The following is a 21,753-nucleotide window of genomic DNA, read 5'->3' on the forward strand; positions in this document are numbered from 1 at the left end:
CCAAAGACCAAACAGGGACAGAGCTGGCACATCCAGGATGCAGCATTATATCTCCACCAAGTCTTCCACTTGCCTACCCATCATCTCCACTAGGGACAGACACAATCATGAAGCTCTGAAGGAAGCCTGATGTGTCTAACACCAGTGAGTTACTCAACAGGTTTTGAACAGCTAACTGCATTTCAGGATAGTGATACTAAAGCTAGAACTCCACCCCTAGGGAAAGTGATCACCATCATCTGGATCTCAGCCTGGGAGCAAAGAGGAGCCCTGCAAGGAATTGGAAAAGCTGCAAAATGCAGGGAATTGTAACTGGAAGCAAATTACTTTGGTGCTCTTGGCTATTTTGTTTGGGGGTAGAGGGTACTCCCAGCAGGAGGCAGGAAAACAACTGGGCTGTAAGAAAAGAGTCGCCACATCATTCAACACGTCCTTTATACTGAACAAGGCTGGAGACTTCGGAGGTGCCCTGAAGACACTATGGACACGAGCTGCACAGTGGTGTAGGGATGAAACACATGAAAGAGCCAACGTGCAAAGCGCAGAGGCGGCTAGGGGCTTCTGGGGTGAAGATTTTTTTGGTACATTTCAACCAAAATGTAAAACAGTTATCAAGAATCTTCAAGAATCCAAGACCACTGGGCAGGATAAGATGCTCATTCACTAGAACAAAGTGGGTAGGAACCCTTATCTCTAGCCCCTGACCACAAGAGGGCCAGGTCTTTGTAAGGGAGGCTATAATAGGTCACTCCTGGCTGTAGAGTCACTGTCCAAAAAGGGCTACTGGAGGGGAAGGTGGGGCCTTAGAAGACAGGCTGGAGCTGCCAGACCTAGTGGGCTCTCTATAAGCCCACCACCGCCAAGATCCCCTATGGTCACCACTTCTAGCTCCTTCCTCCCAATAGGATGAAGGAAGCAGACAGCAAAGGTGGTGCTGGCACTGGCCTAAAGAAAAGCCTTCCATCAAGGCCCTGTCCCCAATTTGATTTTACTCTATGACTGGTGCTGAAGACAGCCCCACTTCCTATTAGGACTCAACTTTAAAGGTTTTAAATCTGTGCACAAGGAGACCAAAAAAAAAAAAAAAATCACATCTAGTTTTATAGGCATTTAATAGTTTACCAATTGGTACAATAAGATTTTTTAATATGCAGAAAACATGAATAAATTTTGTTTTACACAGTCTGAGCAACAAATCTTACTGTAAAACACAAGAGCAATATTATATACATTCCTTTACTGATTTTTTAAAACTGTGTCAATATCTTCAGTTAACTCTTACAATCTGGGGAACTGTCTTCTCCAATGACCACCTCTGCAACGTTCATCTGAAATCAATGCTTGCCTTCACGTCAGTGTCAGGATCAACTTCTAACTCGAAGATTTTGTATTTGTTTCTATCATCTTCAGAGTGAGCTTTAGGGGTGCCTGAAGGACAGGCAGGACGAGAAAGCAGCTACTTACATGATACAGCGGAAAGATAAAAAGGCCAGTTCAGTCCAGTCGTGACTTGTAAATCCAGCTTGCCCTCCCCCCACCCCACTGAAAAAAAACCAAAACCTTTTTCACCGATTTTGTACGTTGCTTCTCTACCAGGAGATTCTTCTTTGCATCATCTAGATTAATTAACACATTGGACTTATATACAGCTGGACAGAAAGAGTAACCATTTTAAGTGCCTTTTCCTCCAAATTCAACAATTTTAACTTCAGTTGCTTAAGGATTATCAAGCCACCACTGTCAACAAAACAAATATCCTTTACTTTTAAATAGTTTTTTTTTAATAAATTTAAAAAAAAAGCTATTTAATGAGTGATATTACCTGGAAGTTCACATAGAAACAGAAAGAGGCAAACAGGAGAGCAGGGCACTGACAGCAAGGAGACTGGGTGTGGTGATCTAGAGCCAAAGCTTCCAAAGACTAAACGAGCGCTCCACAGCCCGGACAACTTGCTAACACTAGTGATTTGAGAGCAGTGCTCTGGGCACACCATTGGTCACACCACACGTAGACAAAACAGGACGGTCTTAGTCTCCTAAAGTGCAAGATGCCATGTCAAAAAGCAACTATTCTCCAAGCGATGTCTAAACCAGTTTCCGTGGCTTGCACTTTCCAGAGTGCAGCTAGGACTTCTTGGGCACGTTATATCAGGGCGGCACTGGAATGTCTGTTTTCACACACACAAAAAGTCAACAGTCATCTGAGGATGCAATTCTACCAGCTTTTTATTTCTTAAATAAGTGGCCAATCTGATTGAGAAAGTGACAAAGCAGCAGTGAACCTCTAAACCAATTAATAAATTCCTCTACTTACAATCCAAACCAGGAACCTCCTCATTGTACTTATCCCAGGCAAGGCACAGGGTTAGACAGCAGACAGAGAAAACGAAGAAACAGGAAGAAAGGGCATCAACAGGGCAGTGTCAAACAACAGTGCAGGAAACTTCCGCCAATCTGAGTCCGGACTGTGGATGGATCACTCTCCCCCACCCCCCTTCATTATTCAAACAGGGCTCATTACATTTGGATCCAGTTGAGGACCATCCCTGAGATTCAACGTTCGCTGCTTCTTAAAAGGAGGCTGTCTGGTAACTCAACTAAGCAGCAGGCTGTGGCACTCTCCCGAGGAAGGATAACTTTGTTTACAGAGTAATATTGTTTCTCCTCCTTTGTCAACTTAAGTCACTGTATGCTGCAGGGGAAAAAACCCACCGGACAGCAGCTTTGTTTCCTCCTAAATTGGTACCATTTTTTCCTTTATTGTTCATATCTATGAGTGATTTCTAGATGTTGTGGCTTACCCTTAAACAATTCGTGTTGCTACATGCTAAAAATGAATTAAAATACAAGACATTTATACATGTACAAACAAATGTTAAGATGCACCATTTCTATGTATTTATATTCCTTAAAATAGGACAGGAAATAGCAGCAAACGAGAACAAAGATATTTTCCATAGCATTTTTAGAAAAATCCAGTCAGAACAGCTGAGGGGAAACAAAAAAACTTCTCAATGTGAGCAGGGTTGTGAGGCAATATTGTCCTGAAAGTTCTTCTACCGTATTTAAGGAATTAGCTTAAGTTGTAATTTTTGTCCTCAAAAATAGCCATTAGTTCTTAAAACACTTTTCCTTCCAGAGACATCTCTCAGGAATTATTAAAAACAAACAAGTAAACAGACAGACAGACACAAGCTAGACATAAAGCTGCTTCTAGTGAATACATGGCCTATTCTCTGTGTGTGTATCTACAGGACGTTAACTCTAACCCTTTGTCTTTTTCAGGAACCAAATTTCCATTAAATACTAAAATGGACATTTAAAAAATCACATATTACACAAATGAATAAAATGCAATTCAGAATAAGTTTCTTTGTTAAACTGTCTGTTATTTCATTGTTCTGTTAACTTTTCAAATGACTTTCTTAAAAAAAAGTTGGTTAGCTAAGCAATGGAATTATTTATTAATAATCTTCAATGGAATATTGTTTCCAAAGTCACAGATAAAAATTCTCTCAAACCTCCTTGTAGAAACTTTGGATCACAATATACAGTATGTCAGGGATGCATAAAATGCTGAACAGCCAGATTGCGGGGGGCGTCAGGGGGAATAACGGAAGTGATTTCCTTTAGCTGGGAAAAATTCCCAGAGCCAGACCTAGTTTTCAGAAGCGTTAGGATCAAAAAAGGTTTGCCCTAAAGCACAGCATTCCACACAGCACGATTTATTCTATTTGTATGCTTTAGCACTTCTTCAAAAACCCAGGACTCAAGGACATGGAGGTTGTATGTGTGTGATATACATATACAGACTTATCCACTTACAGATAGGCCCATATACTTATAAACATTTATATATAACCAAAAGGTGAAAACACAGTACATTGTTATGCGCAGTCCATTAAACCCTGTCTTTTTTTTAACTTGTAAGTTAAACACAGATTTCATGTTGAACAAACTGCTGTATTTCTCCCACTCCCTTAAAATGGGCAAACATAACCTTTTCCATATTTCTCTGTCATTATGTAATGCACATTGCACATCCCTAAAAAACATCAAAAAACAAATAGTGATTTGTACCATGACACACTCAATGGGAAGATTAAATTCTACCTGGAAGTCACATCACTATACAGTCTAAGAGTATGGAGAATACAACTAGAAGTGTGTCTAGTGTGGAAAATAGAAGCTTAAAGTATTACAGTGTTTTTCAACCTGTTTACAAAGCATTAAGACCCAAATGAAATAAATGATTTGCTATTAGCTGCTGAGATTTTTCTTATTTGAGATTTACAGTCATTTTCTTACATAAATATACCACTAGCCTTTGCTTGACAGGCTGCCAAAACAAATGTATCCTTATCAATTTGGCAAATGTGTCATGACAAAAATTCCAATGTGTAATCCCCATTAATTACATAGATGGTTCAGAAGATTTTGAATTGTAGCCTTATTATCTAACATCCTTAAAGAAGATTTATTAAGCACACTTAAGTGATGTTACATAGATACACATTTCAGAAAAAGCCCTAATAACCACCACTTTCCCCCACATGAGGCCATCAAGTCAGGCACCAACAGATAGCAGAAAGAAAAACAGGAATTAATAATCCAACATAAAATGACACTGTCAACTATTCAGTTTAGTGCCCTACTTCAATTTATTCAACTTCTGCCTTCTTAGGCCTGGTGTGACCAATGCCAGCCCAGGTTTTTAAACCCTATGGTACTTCTAGACAATGTATGTAAATTTACAGTATACAATTTGGATTCACCATGCATGAATACTTTGTGTGTAACATTTAATAAGCTCAATCTACATCCAGAATAATTTACATGAAAGGACAATATTTATTTAAACAGAGCTCAATGGGGTAACCATGGTATCATCAGAGTGCATCCAGAGGAAAAAAGGGAGGAGGGGCCAAATGAGACTCAATCAACGGCACTCCCACACCTTTACTGTTTGATCTACACTGCCAGTAACCACATATGGGGCCGTCTTATGGAAATCTGAAACAAAAAGAAAAGGTTTATTTTAAAATCAGATTGAGCCAAATACAATTTTTAATAAGCCACAAAATAAGCAAGTCAAAGTGCCAGGAAAACCCATTTTTTTTCTATACACACCCACACATCCACCCTCAGAAGGTATCAAATCAAGCTTACCAACTGGGTCAGGGAAACTGAGACTTAATGATTCACTCCTATATTAACACCTCAATAAAAATACCCCGAATACCTCCATCCCAACTAAGGCTGAATAAACATTCAAATCTAACAAGGACAGCCTAAATGTATCCATTTACTCAACACTCACTATGTCCCACGTTCGGTACTAACGCTTTATATTCATGTTTAATCCTGTAACAAGCCTATGAGGTAGGCATTAACCCTATTCTACTGAGGTTTTATCTTTATCATTAGATCCATCACACCCAGTGTATTATATTTTACTGTATTCATTATCTTAAATTCTACATTCAGGTCCAGATGATACTGAGGATGTTCATTAAACTTAAATACAATTCCCTGAGTTTCCAGTACACAATAGTATATACCTGCCAGAGGAAAAAGGTTGAGTAAGATTTCCTTTGAGAAACTTACACACTAGTAGGGGAGAAAAATTACCCATCAGAGTGGTCAGTAAGCATCCTCTTCACAATTCTAGTTTCCAAAACCAATGTTGTGCAATGGAGAAAGTAATTTTTTTATTATAAGGCTGATGATGGAGAGAGAGAGTTAGGGAAAGGAGAATTTAAAACAATGGTAGGAATCCACAAAATTTTTAACCTGTCTTCTCTATTCTGCCCTGAAAGCACATCATCATTTCTTACCTGGAAAAGTCCACGTAGTTATGTAAAACTTTGTTATGTCTGGCACTCCAAAATTTAATTGCTCAGAAACCTCATAACTCATACATACCCAAGGAGGTAACAAAGTGTTCATGCGCATTCAGGGTCTTCATGCATCTCTTGTTCTTGTAATCCCATACACGTAGGGTCTTGTCATCAGCACAACTCAAAATAAACTTCCCCCCAGAATGGAACAGAACTCCACGTACCCAGTTATCATGACCCACCTTAAAAACAAAAAAGTATTTGACTTCAGTAAAGGGATAAACTGTCTGAATAGTATCTATGAAAATAGTAAAGTAACTACTCAAAGCACACCGAAACTGCATGCACCAAAAATGTCAATGTCAAAAAAGACAGAAAAAAAAGTCTAGGTAATTCTTCTATATTAAAGGAAACTGGAAACTAACAATACATGACCAGTAAATGCAACGTGTGATACGTGACCGGCTCCTGATTAGAAGCTAAAATAAAGTTATAAAGGACACTATTGGAATAACTGGAGAAAATCTGAGTATGTAGTGTATTAATGTTAAATTTCTTGACTGTGAGATTTTATTGTGGTTATCCAGAAAACTCTTGTTCTTACGAGATACATGTTAAAATATCTGGGGTCAAGAGCCATGATGTCTACAAGTAACTCTCAAATTGTTCAGCAAAACACACACACAGAAAGGAAATGTTAACAGACAATTCTAGATGAAGGATATACAGGTATGTACTGTACATCATCCATCCATCCATCCATCTATATCCCTTGTCCCAGCCAATTCCATTTCTTGCAATTTATCCTAAGAAATAATTAAGGGGGTGTCCAAAAATTTAGTTAACAAAGATATTCATGAAAGCACTGTATGTAATCAGTGAAGAAGAGTATCTAATGACATGAGCAAGTGTTACATACCGTCTAAATTAAAAGTGTGCTGCAAAGCAGTATATACAGTATGATACCATTTTTATTAACAAGATACTATATTCATCTACACAGTAATTTAAGAAAAAGGCTTGTTTAGAACTGCACAGTCCTATTGGGTAACCATTAGTCACATGTGACTATTTAAATATAAACTAAAATTAAACACAATCGACAATTCAGTTCTTCCATCTCACTAGCCACATTTCAAAGGCTCAATAGCCACATGTGGCTCATAACTACCATACTGGATAGTGCAGATACAGAACATCATCGCATAAGTTCTACTGGACAGCTCTACTTTAGAAAAATATACTTGGTAGGTATTATTAGATAAGCTAGAATGATCTAAGGGTGATTTTTATTTTATTTTTCTAGCTTTTCTGTATACTCCTAAATTTTTGTACAATGTAAATAACCATATTGCTTTTTTAAAAGAACCAAAAAAAAAAAAGCTATTTTAATTTTAACAAGACAGACAACCAAGGCAACATATTCTTTGCCTTGGTTTATTTTGCCTTTGCCCTTATTTAAAATACTTTGTTCTATTATAGTGACCTAAGAAAGTCACCAATCATTAGAGGTAGAAGACTCAACAAAAGTCAAATTGCATGTCTCGTGGTCACACCAAAATAAAGCAGAAACAAGCACTCCCCTTCCACCGATAAATAGGAGCCAGAAACCTCCAGGGAAATGAATGTTAGGGAAGAGGAGAGCACATGCTTTCTGATGTGAAATGCAGATCATCTCTTCTAAAAGCAACACAGTACATCTGAACTCAGCTCAGACTACTACTAGAGGAGAATCAAATTTTCTAATCAATTCTTGATGACACTTCCACAAGTGTCCGTCTGTCATATCCTACAGAGAGACAATCACTTCGAAGTATGGTGAGCACCTAAGAAATCTCCAAAACAAACATGGACACCAAATTACAAAAACTGCTACTGGACTAATGTCCAAAGATCCCCTTGGAACTCCCTTAGGCAAACAAGAATGTCCACAACCTTGAATTATCATTTATATATCCTCATACTGAAATCCAGGTACTCTGAAAACAAAATAAACATTTCCAAGTCATAAAGCTAGTACCATTAATTTCAGAATGGTAACAAACAGGTAATAGTTAAAAGCATTCATATTAAAATAAAACATAGTGAAATAGAGAAGCAAACAGCTTCAAAAATGAATGAGTCTTTAATAATAATGTTTCCCCTCCATAGGAGATATTATATAATTTTTAAACATACAGTGAGCTAGGATCCCCCTCCCAGTACTGTGGCTTGGTAGATCTTTTATAGAACATGACATTCTATAGGAATAACTGTCATATCACTGTAACAATGGAACAACAAAAGTTTAAGAGAAAAAGTATCCTTACAAAGAAGTTATTTTAAAGCCCAGAATAATTCAAATTATTTAATAAGATGTCACAAGGCATTTAGCCCCAAAATATATAGTGTATATACATAGCATATAAACATAGTAAACAGGTGAAAGAAGCAGTGAGATTATGCAAACTTACAAGGGTCATAAGGCACATGCCAGTACTGACGTCCCACATCTTAATAGTCTTGTCTCTGGATCCAGACAGTAAGAATGGCCCAGGTTTGCCACTTTTTTTAGTCTATAGAAAACATATAAAAACTAAGTTTCCCATGCAAGAAGTTAGGTAAGGATTTCAAATGACTTCTACCTAGCAATGATCTTTATTTCCAATTTTGTAAAAATGCATTTTGTGACAAAAATTATATATATACAGGGCATACAACTTGATGTTTTGAGATACGTAAACACTGCAAAATGGTCAGCAAAATCATCCTACTTAACATACTCATCACCTCACATAACTACCCCCACCCCTTTCTTGGTGGTGAGAACACTTAAGATCTACTCTCTTAGCAAATTTCAAGTATACAATAGGGTATTGTTAACTATAACCACCATGCTGTGCATTAGTTCTCCAGGACTTATTCATCTTGCTTCTCTCTACTGAAATGCACAAGTCTTTTGACATACCTAGGCTATACAGAAGGACTGAGATAACAAATATAAAAATAGAAAATCACTACTTAGGCTAATATTCAGGTTCTACAACACCAATGGATGATAAATTTACTGCTCAAGACTTGTGTAATCAAGAAGGATTTAAAAACTATTTAATTCAGCCTTTATATAAAGTCCAGCCAGAACCAAATTTATGACATATTGGTAAGTAACCACCACCAGAGGGCAGTAAAAAAAAAAATTGAAAATTGAAAAATGCAGTCAGCCAGCCAAAATAAAAGAGATTAATTACAATACAATTTCATTTAGAAAAATAATGTTTAGGGGGAAAAAGATTCTCCTCCTTCATTTATTAAAATGTAATCTTAACAAACCCATGATAGAAGCTCTCTATAGAAAAGAAATGTGGTCAATTTTGGCTCACACAACTTCTTCACAGAAATAATATTCTATAATTTATTTTTAAGGTATTAATCATAAAGAATAAAATCATAAGAGCACAAATTAAGAATCATGAAGAAACACAATAAAACTCCAGACTCAGCCAGTGCTTCTCAGGATCAAGGGATAATATCACAGGCCTTCCTAAGAAATATTCAAGGTAAAACAAATACTTAAATACTGAACTGCATTTCACCATAAATTTATAAATAAAATAACTATGTTCATTAAAGAAGGCTATTCTTCTAAAAGATAAGTTTAACCTCTCCTGTAAGTTTTATTTTGCATTGGTAGACTCTTATAACACTGGTATTTCTGATAAATTTAAATGACTACTTTCACTCTTCAGGAGACTCCCCGTCCCCATCAATCATCAGCTGACAGCAATAATAATCACTGGTTAAAAAATATAAACACATCTGCAAGGTGGAAAGAGCAAAGCGTTTCAAGATTCAGAATTCTGGGATGCAGACTTTTAATGTATTAATGGCCCTAAAAAAGTTATCTAAGGTTCTGAGATATTAGCAATAAAATCACGAAGTGACATGTAAATCACACAGTACCTCAGATCCTGTTGCTTCAGAGATGGAAGAATATGAGCTTTCTGGAGCCCAGGAAATGCATTCTACCACATGCTCATGTTCTCGAAGCTCAGCCTTGCATTCCTTTGTTGCTACGACCCATACGCGCACAGTCTGGTCATTGGAACAGCTGGCTATCAGAGTGCCATCCTGATTTGGCCGCACCATACGTACCCATTCTCTGTGTCCTGTGAATGTCTTCACACAGTAGCTGTCAAAATAAGTAATAATTTACATTATGAATGGCAATCAATGGGACACTTCCCAGAAGTGATACAAAACTAGCTACACACTGGAATAAAGAGAATGGCACCAGGTTAGAGAAACTGTATGCAAGTCAACAGAATAAATGTACATTCCTGGTTAATAAGAGATGAGGACAGGCTAGAAAATTAAACCTCAGTTAAAAATAAGCTGATGGAAGTATCATTAAAAAGCTAACCAAATCAACACAATCTACAAGGTAAAACATACAGAGAAATAAAATCTTTCAAAACTAAATACACGCAATAAACCTAACAAAAATATTTCTAGGCATGTTGGGAAAAAGGCAAGCTCTACTACTCTGAGTAAAACCAGTAGGTTAAGATTTTATTATAACAATCATGTGTAATTCTAAGCACAATCAAAGTAAGCCTAATAGGAGCATACCTGCACAAATGTTATTTAATTTTATTTCAACCCACAGAGAAACCACCTAAAAGAAGACCACAGAGAAAATAAACCATGGCACAGAAAATGGCTCTCAAGGACATAGTTCCTTTTTATAATTTCTCTGTTCCTTTTTGGGAGAGATTCAGAGATCAAAACTTAGTTTTAAAGTATATAATACAATGGTCAAGGTGATCATTCTGGGTTAAAGCCAAAACAACTGGAACATTCAGAACACAATTCTGTTTTTTTTGTTTAATATCTCTTTAGCTGATGCCTTTTCAACTAAATCTACTTACCCGGTTTGTACTTCCCACATTTTTATAGTTTTATCCCTTGAGGCAGACACTATATGATCTCCATTGGGCATGATGGCTACTGAAGAAACATTGTGGTCATGGCCTAAAATATAATACAGCAATGTATTAAGTGATACACCACCAAGAGCAATTAAACCCTAGTTTACCATGAGATTTCACCATGGAATTTCAAATATCAGAGCAATTTAAAATACACTGGGCTTTATATAAATTTGATAAACTTAGATTTACACAAAATAGTTAAGGAATTAGTAACTTAATAAAATAATTCACAATGAAGTAAGTAGCCAGCTCATTATGATTAAATTTCAAGCTGTCCAATGGTTTTAAAATCACAAGGCATCAGTATTATCAGCATTTGAATATATTAATATGCTGAAGATCTACATCTGAACACCAGAAAAACACAAAATTTTCCATGGTCGATATTCTAAGATAGAAATAAGATTTACAAAGCTAAACAGAATGGCTAAGAAAAATGGGAATTTGGTTATACACTTTAAAGAGAGGTTGAAAACGATCTCTTTTTGTTGTTGATGTTCATGGGGGTAAAAAAAACGGATCATTCCATACACATTATTCACATTCCTAATTAGCTATCCTTTGAGGAAAAAGCCCCAGAGTTCTCATAAATATCATATTATTTTAAGGAATATAAAATGGTTGGGAAGAACTCTTTCCTTCTTTAAGTTAAAGCAACAAGGTACAGGCTATTTAAAGAAACAAATACCAGATTTTACAAAAGGAGTCAATAGAATTCCTTTAATTGGTAAGCTCCCCAAACGCATTTAATGTGAGGGGGAAAACATACTCTTCAAAATTATACTCTCTAGGTAATCACAGCTTACTCACATGCTAACATTACTGGATATCTATTAAAAAAAATTTATTACTTAACACAGTATGTGTTCCTTATATAAAATCCAAACATTCAAATTTCATCATGTTTACAGAAACAACAAAAAACCTTATTTAGTGAGCACCTTCTATGTGCCAGGTACTAAACCAAGATGATGTAAGTACACGATCTCATTTTATCCTCACAAAAAGCCTACACTTAGAGATTATGACCTCTACTTTGCAATCAAAGAGGTTAAAATTTCCTAATGCCATAAGTAAACAAGTAGGAATTTGAACCCAGCTATCCTATTCCAAAGCGCATGTTCTTTCCACAAAGCTAAAGAGAATAGTCTCCTCAACAAGACCTGGAAAATCAACTTAACAACGAGACGATAGAGTATGTGGAACATTAAAAAGTGAGCAAGGGAATCTGGGTTCCAGCTTTTATTATATCTACTTTCTCTGGATTTCAGTTTCTCTACTGAGAAAAATTAAAAAAAATCCAATAATTTCATTTTCTCTTTTCCTCAAGGATAGATAAATGTCCTAGGAGTTTTTATCAAAAAAATATTTGTGGAAACAAATTAAATATTTTATGTAAATCACTAAGAGATACCTAAAATCTCCTAACAGAAACAACTCTCAACTGCTGCGGCTTATCTTTGGATGACATATTACATGCTCCTCCACCAATACAATTAAGAATTGAATGTAGGGGGGCCGGCCCGGTGGCGCAGTGGTTAAGTGCGCGCACGTTCCGCTTCTTGGCGGCCTGGGGTTCCCCAGTTCGGATCCCGGGTGCGGACATGGCACCACTTGGCATGCCATGCTGTGGCAGGCGTCCCACATATAAAGCAGAGGAAGACGGGCATAGACATTAGCTCAGGGCCAGTCTTCCTTAGCAAACAGAGGAGGACTGGCAGCAGTAGTTTGCTCAGGGCTAATCTTCCTCAAAAAAAAAAAAAAGAATTGAATGTAGGGAACCTGCACATTGTTAGAAAACAATACTCTTCTTCTCTCCAGAATGCCATGTTAGAAATCAGTATCCAGATACTGTCCTCTACCCCTTACCGTGCATGGTTCTGATGCATTCAAAGCCCTGAAAATCCCATAGTTTAATGGTCATATCTGCAGAACAGGAAGCCAGAAGCTTGCCACTGTGGTCAAATGAAATATCCTGTACAGAGTCTGTGTGGCCCTTAAGAGTTCGTTCAAAGTCTCCAGTCTCATAATCCCACACCTGACAAGTGAACAGAAAACTGATTAACATCAACCCATCACTCCTTTCTCATTTCACATCTGCACTCTACAGGCCAGTCAGGCACCTTATTCACTAATTAACTGAGCAAGCGACAGAGGGTAACTGTCTTAGAAATACCACATTTTCAAGTATAAACTGGTCTTCTCTGTACAGAGAAAATTGATGTTGTGATTATTAAAACAGACCTCTAGTACCATATTTATTAAGCATTCACTATATACCTAATTATGCTAACGATTAGATATATAAAGCCACAAGCCAAAGTCTCGTCCCAGTCTGACAGCAGGCAACAGACATGAAACCAAGTAAATTTAAGTGGGGGAAAAAAAAGTTTCAGGGGGATATGACAGGCATTTATATAGAGAATATTAGGGGAATAAAGGAATACTTAATTCTACTAGACAAGCAGAGCTCAGATATCTAAGAAGCCAAAGAAAGACTTCACAAGATGTAACTGTCCATGAATAACAGGTTAACAAAAAGCGTATGTCATTTCGATGTAAAGTGAAGTTGCAGTCACATTTTTAAAAGCTAATTTTTCTGATAATAGAAATAAGGAACTATCAAGAAAAATAAACAGCCACAGATCTGAAGAACACATCAAACTTTCATTCTAGAGGACAAATGCTAGCCTGAAGCTCAATCTTTAATCAACATCAATTACATGCTCTAAAATCAAATGATTGATTCCATTCTTCCCATAATAAGTTCAAATTTATCTGTGGTAGGGTCTATTTCAACCAATTTAGAGAAATTTAGAAAATGCATCTTGAAAACTTGGAAATAATCTAAGCATCTAACATTAGGGGAATGGCTAAGTAGATATAAATTTTGCAACTATAAGGAATTTATGGCACGTATACAATAATGTTACATAAAAAAGAACACAATTATACACATGTAATCACAATTACATAAAAAAACACACCTAAAAAAATAAACTGTCTGGGGTTGCCACCGTGGCCAAGTGGTTAGGTTTGCACACTCCGCTTTGGCGGCCCAGGGTTTCGCCAGTTCGAATCCTGGGCGCAGACATGGCACTGCTCATCAGGCCACGCTGAAGCAGCGTCCCACATGCCACAACTAGAAGGACCCACAACTAAAAATACACAACTATGTATCGGGGAGCTTTGGGGAGAAAAAGGAAGAAAATAAAATCTTCAAATAAATAAACTATCTTCTAAATACATTTCTTTTATAGAAACTTATGTACTCTTCCCAATATAAAAAAGTGAAAGTTTTACATGAAAAGTGATTACTTTATGTTTAATTTTGTGCATATTTTGTTATATTTATCCTCAAGTATTTTTGGGTTTTCTGATGCTACTTTACGTGGCATTTTAAAATTTCAATTTTAAATTATTCATTGCTAGTTTGTACAAATACAATTACTCTTCGTATATTGACCCTGTATCCTGTGATTCTGTTAAACTCAGTCACAGTTCTAGTAGCTTTTTTGTAGATTCTGTGGGATTTCTACATAGAAGATCATGTTGTCTACAAATAATGACAGTTTCATTTCTTCCTTTCCAATTTGTATGCCTTTTATTTTCTTCTTCTTCCTTACTGCACTGGCTAGGCACTCCCGTACAAAGGTGAACCTAAGTGATTGAAACCAGACATCCTGGCCTTAGTTCCTGATCTCAGGGGAAAAGCAATCAGTTTTCCACCATTAAGTACTATGTCCACTGCAGGTTTTTCTGATATCTGATATTTTATCAGGTTAAGGAAGCTCCCTTCCTAGCTTGTTTATAGAGTTTTTATCATGAATGATGTTGGAATTTTGTCAAACGCTTTTTCTGAAACTATTGTGGTTTTTTGTTGATATGGTATATCATACTGATTGATTTTCAAATGTGGAACCAATCTTGCATTCTGGGATAAACCCTATTTGGTTATGACATATTAATTATTCTTTCTATGAATTGTTGAATTCAATTTGCTTATAGTTTGTTTAGGATTTTGCACCTGTGTTCATGAATGGTATTATACTGGTCTATAGTTTTCTTTTTTTGTAATATCTTTGTCTCATTTTAGTATTTAAATGTTTAATTTTAACAAGAGCTCAGATGAGCATCTTACATACTGAAAATAAATAAGGTGTCATCATGAAGTTCATTTCAGTTTCAGTTAATTTTCTTTCCATGTGTTCATTAAAAAACACTAAAGCATTTTTTCTAAAATATACCCAGAAAGCAAACTGTCTCTTTTATAAATGGTGAGCAAACAGGGCACTTTAGTGTTAGTTTATAAATGTCAAGAATGCATATAAATTTTATTTTTTCTTGACTTTATATTTACCTTTATATGATTATAAAAGTGATAAATGCTCATGATAAAAAATCTATAATGTACTGATATACAGGCAATAAAAAACATCCATTATCCTACCAATGGCATGGTTTTTCCCTTTTTTTGTATGCTCTTTTTTTTTTTTAAGTAAAGTGACTTCATCATCCCATTTTCCCTTTGCTTACCATAAGGACATTTCTATGCCATTAAAAACTTAGCAAACATTCTTTTTAAAGGAATTCCTATCTTTGGCTAAAATTTTTCATAATTACAGAAAACACAGTAAAAATCTTTGAATACGGAAAAATATCTGTCCTCATTTTGCAATACTTGGGTCATACAATGATGGTGAAAAAAATTTTTTGTCAAAAAGTATAAACTTTCCAGCCTTTCATATACTCTAAATTATTCTCCCATAAGATTGTATCAAATGTAATGAGAATCCTGCTTCATCAAATTCTCATCACCACTGGGAATTCTCATTTAAAAAGGAAAATATCTTGGCAGATTTGACATATATTGTCATTTTAATTTACATTTCTTCTACTATTAGTAATGAGACCAAAATTTTTGTTATTGTTGATTAGCCATTTTTCTTCTTCTACGAACTGTCTGCTCATGTCATGTTACAGTCCATTTTTCTATTAAGATGGTATTGTTTTTCATATTTGTTTGAACTTTGTATATTAAAGTTAGCAATCCTCTTTACCTGCTTTATTAGTTGAACATATTTTTCAAAGTTTTCTTTTCTGTTAAGTTTTTAAAGTATTTAAAAATTAGTTTCTCAATGACAACCATAAATAACATTTCAAAAATTTAAATGATGCAATTAAAAAGTCATGAACTATTCCAAATACCTATCTTCAATCACTTTTCCTAAATTATTATAGTTCAAATATTGACAATGTAAATGAATGGCTCTAAAAGGAAGAAACCTGTTGTATTTACCTGATACACAAGAAAAATTTTTAATAAAAAATTTAATTTTGTTACTGATAACTAAAACATTAACTACAGTTTATTGAGCCCTTACCATCTATCTGCCAGGCACTACACTGTTATATACATTATGTATAGATTATTTTAAGCAAAAGAATCTTTTGACATAGATATTTTTAATCCCCCTTCCCAACAAATGAGAAAATTGAGCCTTAAACATTTCAAGCACCTTGCCCAAGATAGCCACAAAATTACAAAACATTCCTTGTGTTTTCCTTTGAGTTTAAGAAAAGTAGTTCTATCATAATCACCATTCAGAAATCACCTAGCTTTACCACAACTGAAGAAAGAAAAGCACGGAAGGGGAGCAGAAATAGTTTTTTTCATTCCACAAAATATCCAAAGGTAATTTATGAGGAAAAAAGGCTTTATGTATAAAAATGGATAGAACAACATTATTCATGATAGCAGATGACTGGAAATAACTTAAAAAGCCCAAAGGAAGATTTGTTACTGGTGCTGAAATACGGTTGATGTTGAGCACTCCTTAATACTCTGGCCGGCATTATTTTAAACAGTTTCTATGTACTAACTCATTTAGCCCTCCGTAAAGCCCTATGAGACAGGCATTAATTTCCATTTTAAAGATGAGGAAAGAAGCACAAGAAGTTAATCTGTCCATGTTCACATCAATTATTAAGTGACAGGGTTAGGACTTGAACCTAGAGCTTGTACTCTTGACCATTAACTACTTTATAAAGCCTGCACATATAAATAAAGCAATCAGTTTAAAATCATTCATTCATTAGAAATAAAAAAAGGTATTTTTAAAATAAGTTTAATCAAAAAAGGAAACAAAACTAAATACAAATACCTTTCACTAATGAAACAAACGCGTGCACATAAATAAAAACTAAATGGAAGGAAGAACTATAAGTAGTTGCTGAGTTATGTGATAGGATTATAGGTAAAATTTTTTTTTTAAAGATTTTATTTTTCCTTTTGCTCCCCAAAGCCCCCTGGTACATAGTTGTGTTTTAGTTGTGGGTCCTTCTAGTTGTGGCATGTGGGATGCCACCTCAGCATGGCCTGATGAGCAGGGCCATGTCCGTGTCCAGGACTCAAACTGGCGCAACCCTGGGCCACTGAAGCGGAGCGTGTGAACTTAACCACTCAGCCATGGGGCTGGCCTCAGAATTTTAAAACTTTCATTTGTAATATTTTAAAGTTGACTCAATAGATACATTTCAAGATGGCATATTTAATTTCTTTATACTTTAATATCACTGCTGCAAAACCAATAGTTAAGACCAGGTTTTCAATGTATTCAAGAATGTCTACCCTTCACTCCTATGTCTCATGATAGCAGTGCAATTTTTTAGTACACAAGAATATCATGAAATCAGTAATTTAAATACATATCTAAGTACATTAGAAAAATAGCACTATATTATTAGGCATGGTATTATCTCAGCCTACAGAAATATGTGATGCACATAGGAATTTAAGACTCTCTTCCAATTACTCTGCAGCCTGCCTCATGGATCACCAGCCCACAGGATGGAAGGAAGCCACTGATTTAGAAACTGAAGAAACCACACAAGGAAAACATAAAAAACAAAGCTTAATTTGAAGAACAGGTTAGATATAGTGACATTTAAGTCATTCCTGCATTTTATGCTGGACTGCTGCTATGTGATATATACAATCTTAACAATCTACTCACTTTTTCTTAGTTATACTTCTACAAATAAAACTCAAAATCTACAACTTAATCTGAAATAAGTCTTTGAATCGAGAAACCTACCTAAACCTTTTAACTATATTTTACTTATCTTTCTGCAGGTGATTTATACAATGTTGTATTGTGTCTGGATCAAAGGAAATTATAAAAGCAACCGTTCTTTTCTGATTAAAAGATAAACATTAAAATGTATATGCTTATGAAAAGTATGAAAATAAGAGAAATACGTAACTTATAAAGTGAAGGTTCCTACATTCCCACATCCCTGGAGAAGACTGCTATTTAGTTTGGAATAAAGCCAATATTAAACACATCAAGGAGAGTCCAATTCAAATAGATCCTTACTGAATTCTTTCGCAGAATATATTTACCCCCTGAATTACTAGTTTTGTATTCTATATTTTCATCTATCACCTCTGCTTAAAAAGTAAGGCACACACTTATATCTTCATTCTCCAATAACAAAAATTATTCAAGCACCTGGTGACCTACTGTCCAACACTAAATTAGTGGCATCCAATTTTCTCAAATTCATCAGTGAACTTATTTGGCAGGTTGCCTCTCAGGAGCTACAATGAAATTTTATTCTAATTCTGTCTTTTAAAGATTAGAACCAATCACACAGTTTCAAAGGGTTCCTCTGCTTAGGTCCTAATTTTCAAGATCTTTTTATTTCTTTCACTTGATTAACTTTAAATCTGCTTTAAACAATTATCCTATTACACATCTTCCAATTTTGAAAAAACTACCTTAATTGTAGCATCCTCTGAAGCAGAGACCATAACACTGAACACAGGATGGAAAATGACTCGAGTGACTGGACTCCTATGACCACTCAATGCATATTTTTCTGGTGGACGGGGAATCCATTCTTTTGGGTCTCGTTTCTGACCAAGCGGTCCACCCGATGTAAATTCTTCTTTTGCTTCATTTAGCTTTGATTCTAATTCCATAACCTTGAGCAGAACAAAGGTTATGTACAGAGAGATTCCAATAAAAATATCATGTGATATTTTTAAATAATTTTCAGTAATTTACAATGCATTTGTCAAATTTAATTGAAAATTGTCTATATTATATACCACTAAAATTTTAAAGGTCTGACAAAAGTGAAAATTGAGAAAAATTCGGTACAACTGTGTCTTAACTACCTAAATCAAAGAAAAATTTCCATTTATATCTACTAATTAGAGCAAGAGCAGAGCGCCTGCCTTGGTCCCTGTAAGTCTGCTACTCTTAGTAAATTCTTTCCAAACCACAGTTTACCTTACACGTTAATAATAATAATATTCATAATAAAAGCTAACATTCACTGAGCATCTATGTGCTGGGCACTTTTCTAAGAGCTTTTATGGATTAACTCGTATTATAACAACGTTATTTATTTATTCTAACTTTGTCTACTAAAAGTATAAATTCTAGGACCAGAATATTACTTATTGCCTTCACTTTACAGAAGATTAGAGATGACAATGACTTGTCTAAGAGTACACTTTAGTGCTGTTTTCCCAGCATAATGGCTCCATGCATTCTTCACATCTAAGTGCACAAATGAGTTCTTTCAGTATCAATTCCTCGAAGTCAGAGTTATGTAAATTCAACCCAGCCAGTATTCCAATTGCATGAGCTAGCATGTATCAGCAATGATCTGTCTAGGTCAAAGTATTTTTTTAATGTATAGAAATGTATTTTTATTTGCCTTTTCAAGATTAAATATAATTATTAATGCAGAAGAATAATGTGTTAATATTTTCAGAAAGCATTTACACGAGAACACTCCAAATACAACTAACTTCAAAGAAAAAAAGACTTAGTTACCTTCTTTTGTAATCTAATAACAGATGTCCATTTTTTTTCCAAAAGACCAGCATATTTCTTATCTAATTCTTCATTCTAGAGAAAAAAGAGGACCTTTTAAAAAACGGCTCAACTACGATAGTTCAAGCCATACAGACCATTCATCTTTAAGCCCAAATGTTACTAAAAATCTGACTATACAAAAAATAGGGGTTAAAACCAAGTTTAGTGCCAAATCAACAGCAATAACAAAAGATAAGATTTGTGAATAATTTAATTAAGGTGACTGGTAACTACTGACATTTGAGTAAAATCCACTCATTAATTGTACTATGAATAATTGTAAAAAGTCAAACATACCATATCTAATTCAGCTTCCTTTTTAAAAACAGAATATGCCTCTTCATAGCCATTTGAACGAAGATAATCTGCTATAGCTCGATTTCTGAAAGAAAACAAATTCAAATCCTTCTTAAAACCTCAGTTCTATTTTTAAGAAATAATATTTTACTTAAAATGTCATAAATCTTAAGACACTCTTTTAAGAGAACTCCCTTCCAAATCATACAAGTATTTCACAAAAAGGAACCCCTCCCAAAAAAAGCCTCTAAAACATTTAGCCCTGCCATAGTACATCTACAATATTATAATATTCTTGAGCTTTTAGTTGTAAGTTTCTAATGTGTTGCTTACCTTATGAGCTGCAGGCACTCTATAGATCGAGATATGGCTTATGTAATTAGGTATCAATTTGTGATGGTAATCACCAATTTTGTTCATGTTTACGTTTAGCTTTCCCTTACTACTTGTTATGCTAATAGATACTCAATGATTAGCAACTGAAAAATTTTGCAGAGAAATGTTCTCATAAAACTATAATTAAGTATCTTAATATTAGATGTAATTTTCAACCATTAGAGTGGGTGAAAAAAAGGCACAAGCCGCAAACTTAGTATGTATCATAGAACAAGACATTCATTTAGAATTAGAAAGAACTTGAAGGTTAGAGAAGATCAATTAGTAGATACCTTTTCACACTCTCCTTATATTCTTTCAAAGAGGAAAATCATCTACCTCTGTCCTAAGGCAACATATTCCAATGTCTCTCAGGGTTTTTTTGAGCAGTAAGTCCCACTGTGATCAAAATAGTTGTTTGCTTGGGATTTCTTTTAAAATATTTTACATTTATTTAAATAATTTAAAAGTTAATATATACACAAGATTAAACAAACTTTAAATATATAATTACACAATAAAGTATGTACTCAGTTTCCACCACTGAACCCAATATTCCTTCCCAGAGGCAACCACTTTACCAGTGTTTTGTATATTCTTTCAGAGATAATCTACCTATAAACACACATCCCCTGCACAGTCTTCTAGACATAATCAATACTTGTTTTTAAAACAAACTTAAGTACATTACATGTCTTACATACAATGTCCCATAAACTCACTTAATCTTAGCAATCATTCTTTATCAGTAGATGTAAATTTGCTTTTTATACATTGTATTCCACTACAGAAACATGCTTTTACAAACAATCCTGCTATGCCTATCTTTGTATAAATTTCAATGCCACTGCCCACCTAATGCTTTAGGAAACAAAAACACTCTAGTGGTACTACAGGATCGGTGGGATTAAGTTTTAATTCAATGGCATGTTAAAAACAAAACAACACAAACAAAAAAAGTGGAGAAAACAATAAGGAATTACAGCAAACATTTATGTTACAGGTAATTATTAGTATACCAAAGACTAAAGTATAATAAATAGTGGGAGACAGGGTCAACACATCACATTTGTTGGCCTGGGGGTTGAGGAAAGGTAAATTCTTACTATTATTGTGAGACTGTAACTGTGTGCTGCCCATATCATAGCCTGTACCTTCTGGCCTGTTCTATTAATAGACAACTAGATTCATTAAGAGGTATCTTCTTTACATGGAGATGAAATCTACTTCTTTTTAACTTCCACCAAGTAGTTCTACTTGGGCCTTCTGAAACAATACAAAATAGAAAGGCAATGGCTCTCTCAAAATATCCCACCAAATACTGTGTTGTCAAAGCCTATACTACAAACCTTCAACAGAAATAAATTTCCCTTTGGT

General features: G+C 35.0%; 1 protein-coding gene across 7 annotated transcripts in view; it reads right to left on the reverse strand.

Moving 5' to 3' along the window:
• Positions 1-1,095: 1,095 nt before the first annotated feature.
• The window catches only part of PAFAH1B1 (platelet activating factor acetylhydrolase 1b regulatory subunit 1), a 76,865-nt gene continuing 56,207 nt past the window's right edge, over positions 1,096-21,753 (reverse strand). For all 7 annotated transcript variants that reach the window (XM_044744270.2, XM_044744271.2, XM_014826962.3 and 4 more), the window contains 9 exons: positions 20,002-20,086; positions 19,663-19,737; positions 18,594-18,800; positions 12,680-12,848; positions 10,748-10,850; positions 9,780-10,008; positions 8,294-8,395; positions 5,926-6,082; positions 1,096-5,013 (listed from right to left, as the gene is read on the reverse strand). In XM_044744270.2, the coding sequence (XP_044600205.1) occupies positions 4,940-5,013; positions 5,926-6,082; positions 8,294-8,395; positions 9,780-10,008; positions 10,748-10,850; positions 12,680-12,848; positions 18,594-18,800; positions 19,663-19,737; positions 20,002-20,086 (1,201 nt within the window). In that variant the 3' untranslated portion in view covers positions 1,096-4,939. The remainder of the gene's footprint in view (positions 5,014-5,925; positions 6,083-8,293; positions 8,396-9,779; positions 10,009-10,747; positions 10,851-12,679; positions 12,849-18,593; positions 18,801-19,662; positions 19,738-20,001; positions 20,087-21,753) is intronic.

This window comes from Equus asinus, chromosome 13 (genome assembly GCF_041296235.1).
Source record: "Equus asinus isolate D_3611 breed Donkey chromosome 13, EquAss-T2T_v2, whole genome shotgun sequence".
NCBI lineage: Eukaryota > Metazoa > Chordata > Mammalia > Perissodactyla > Equidae > Equus > Equus asinus.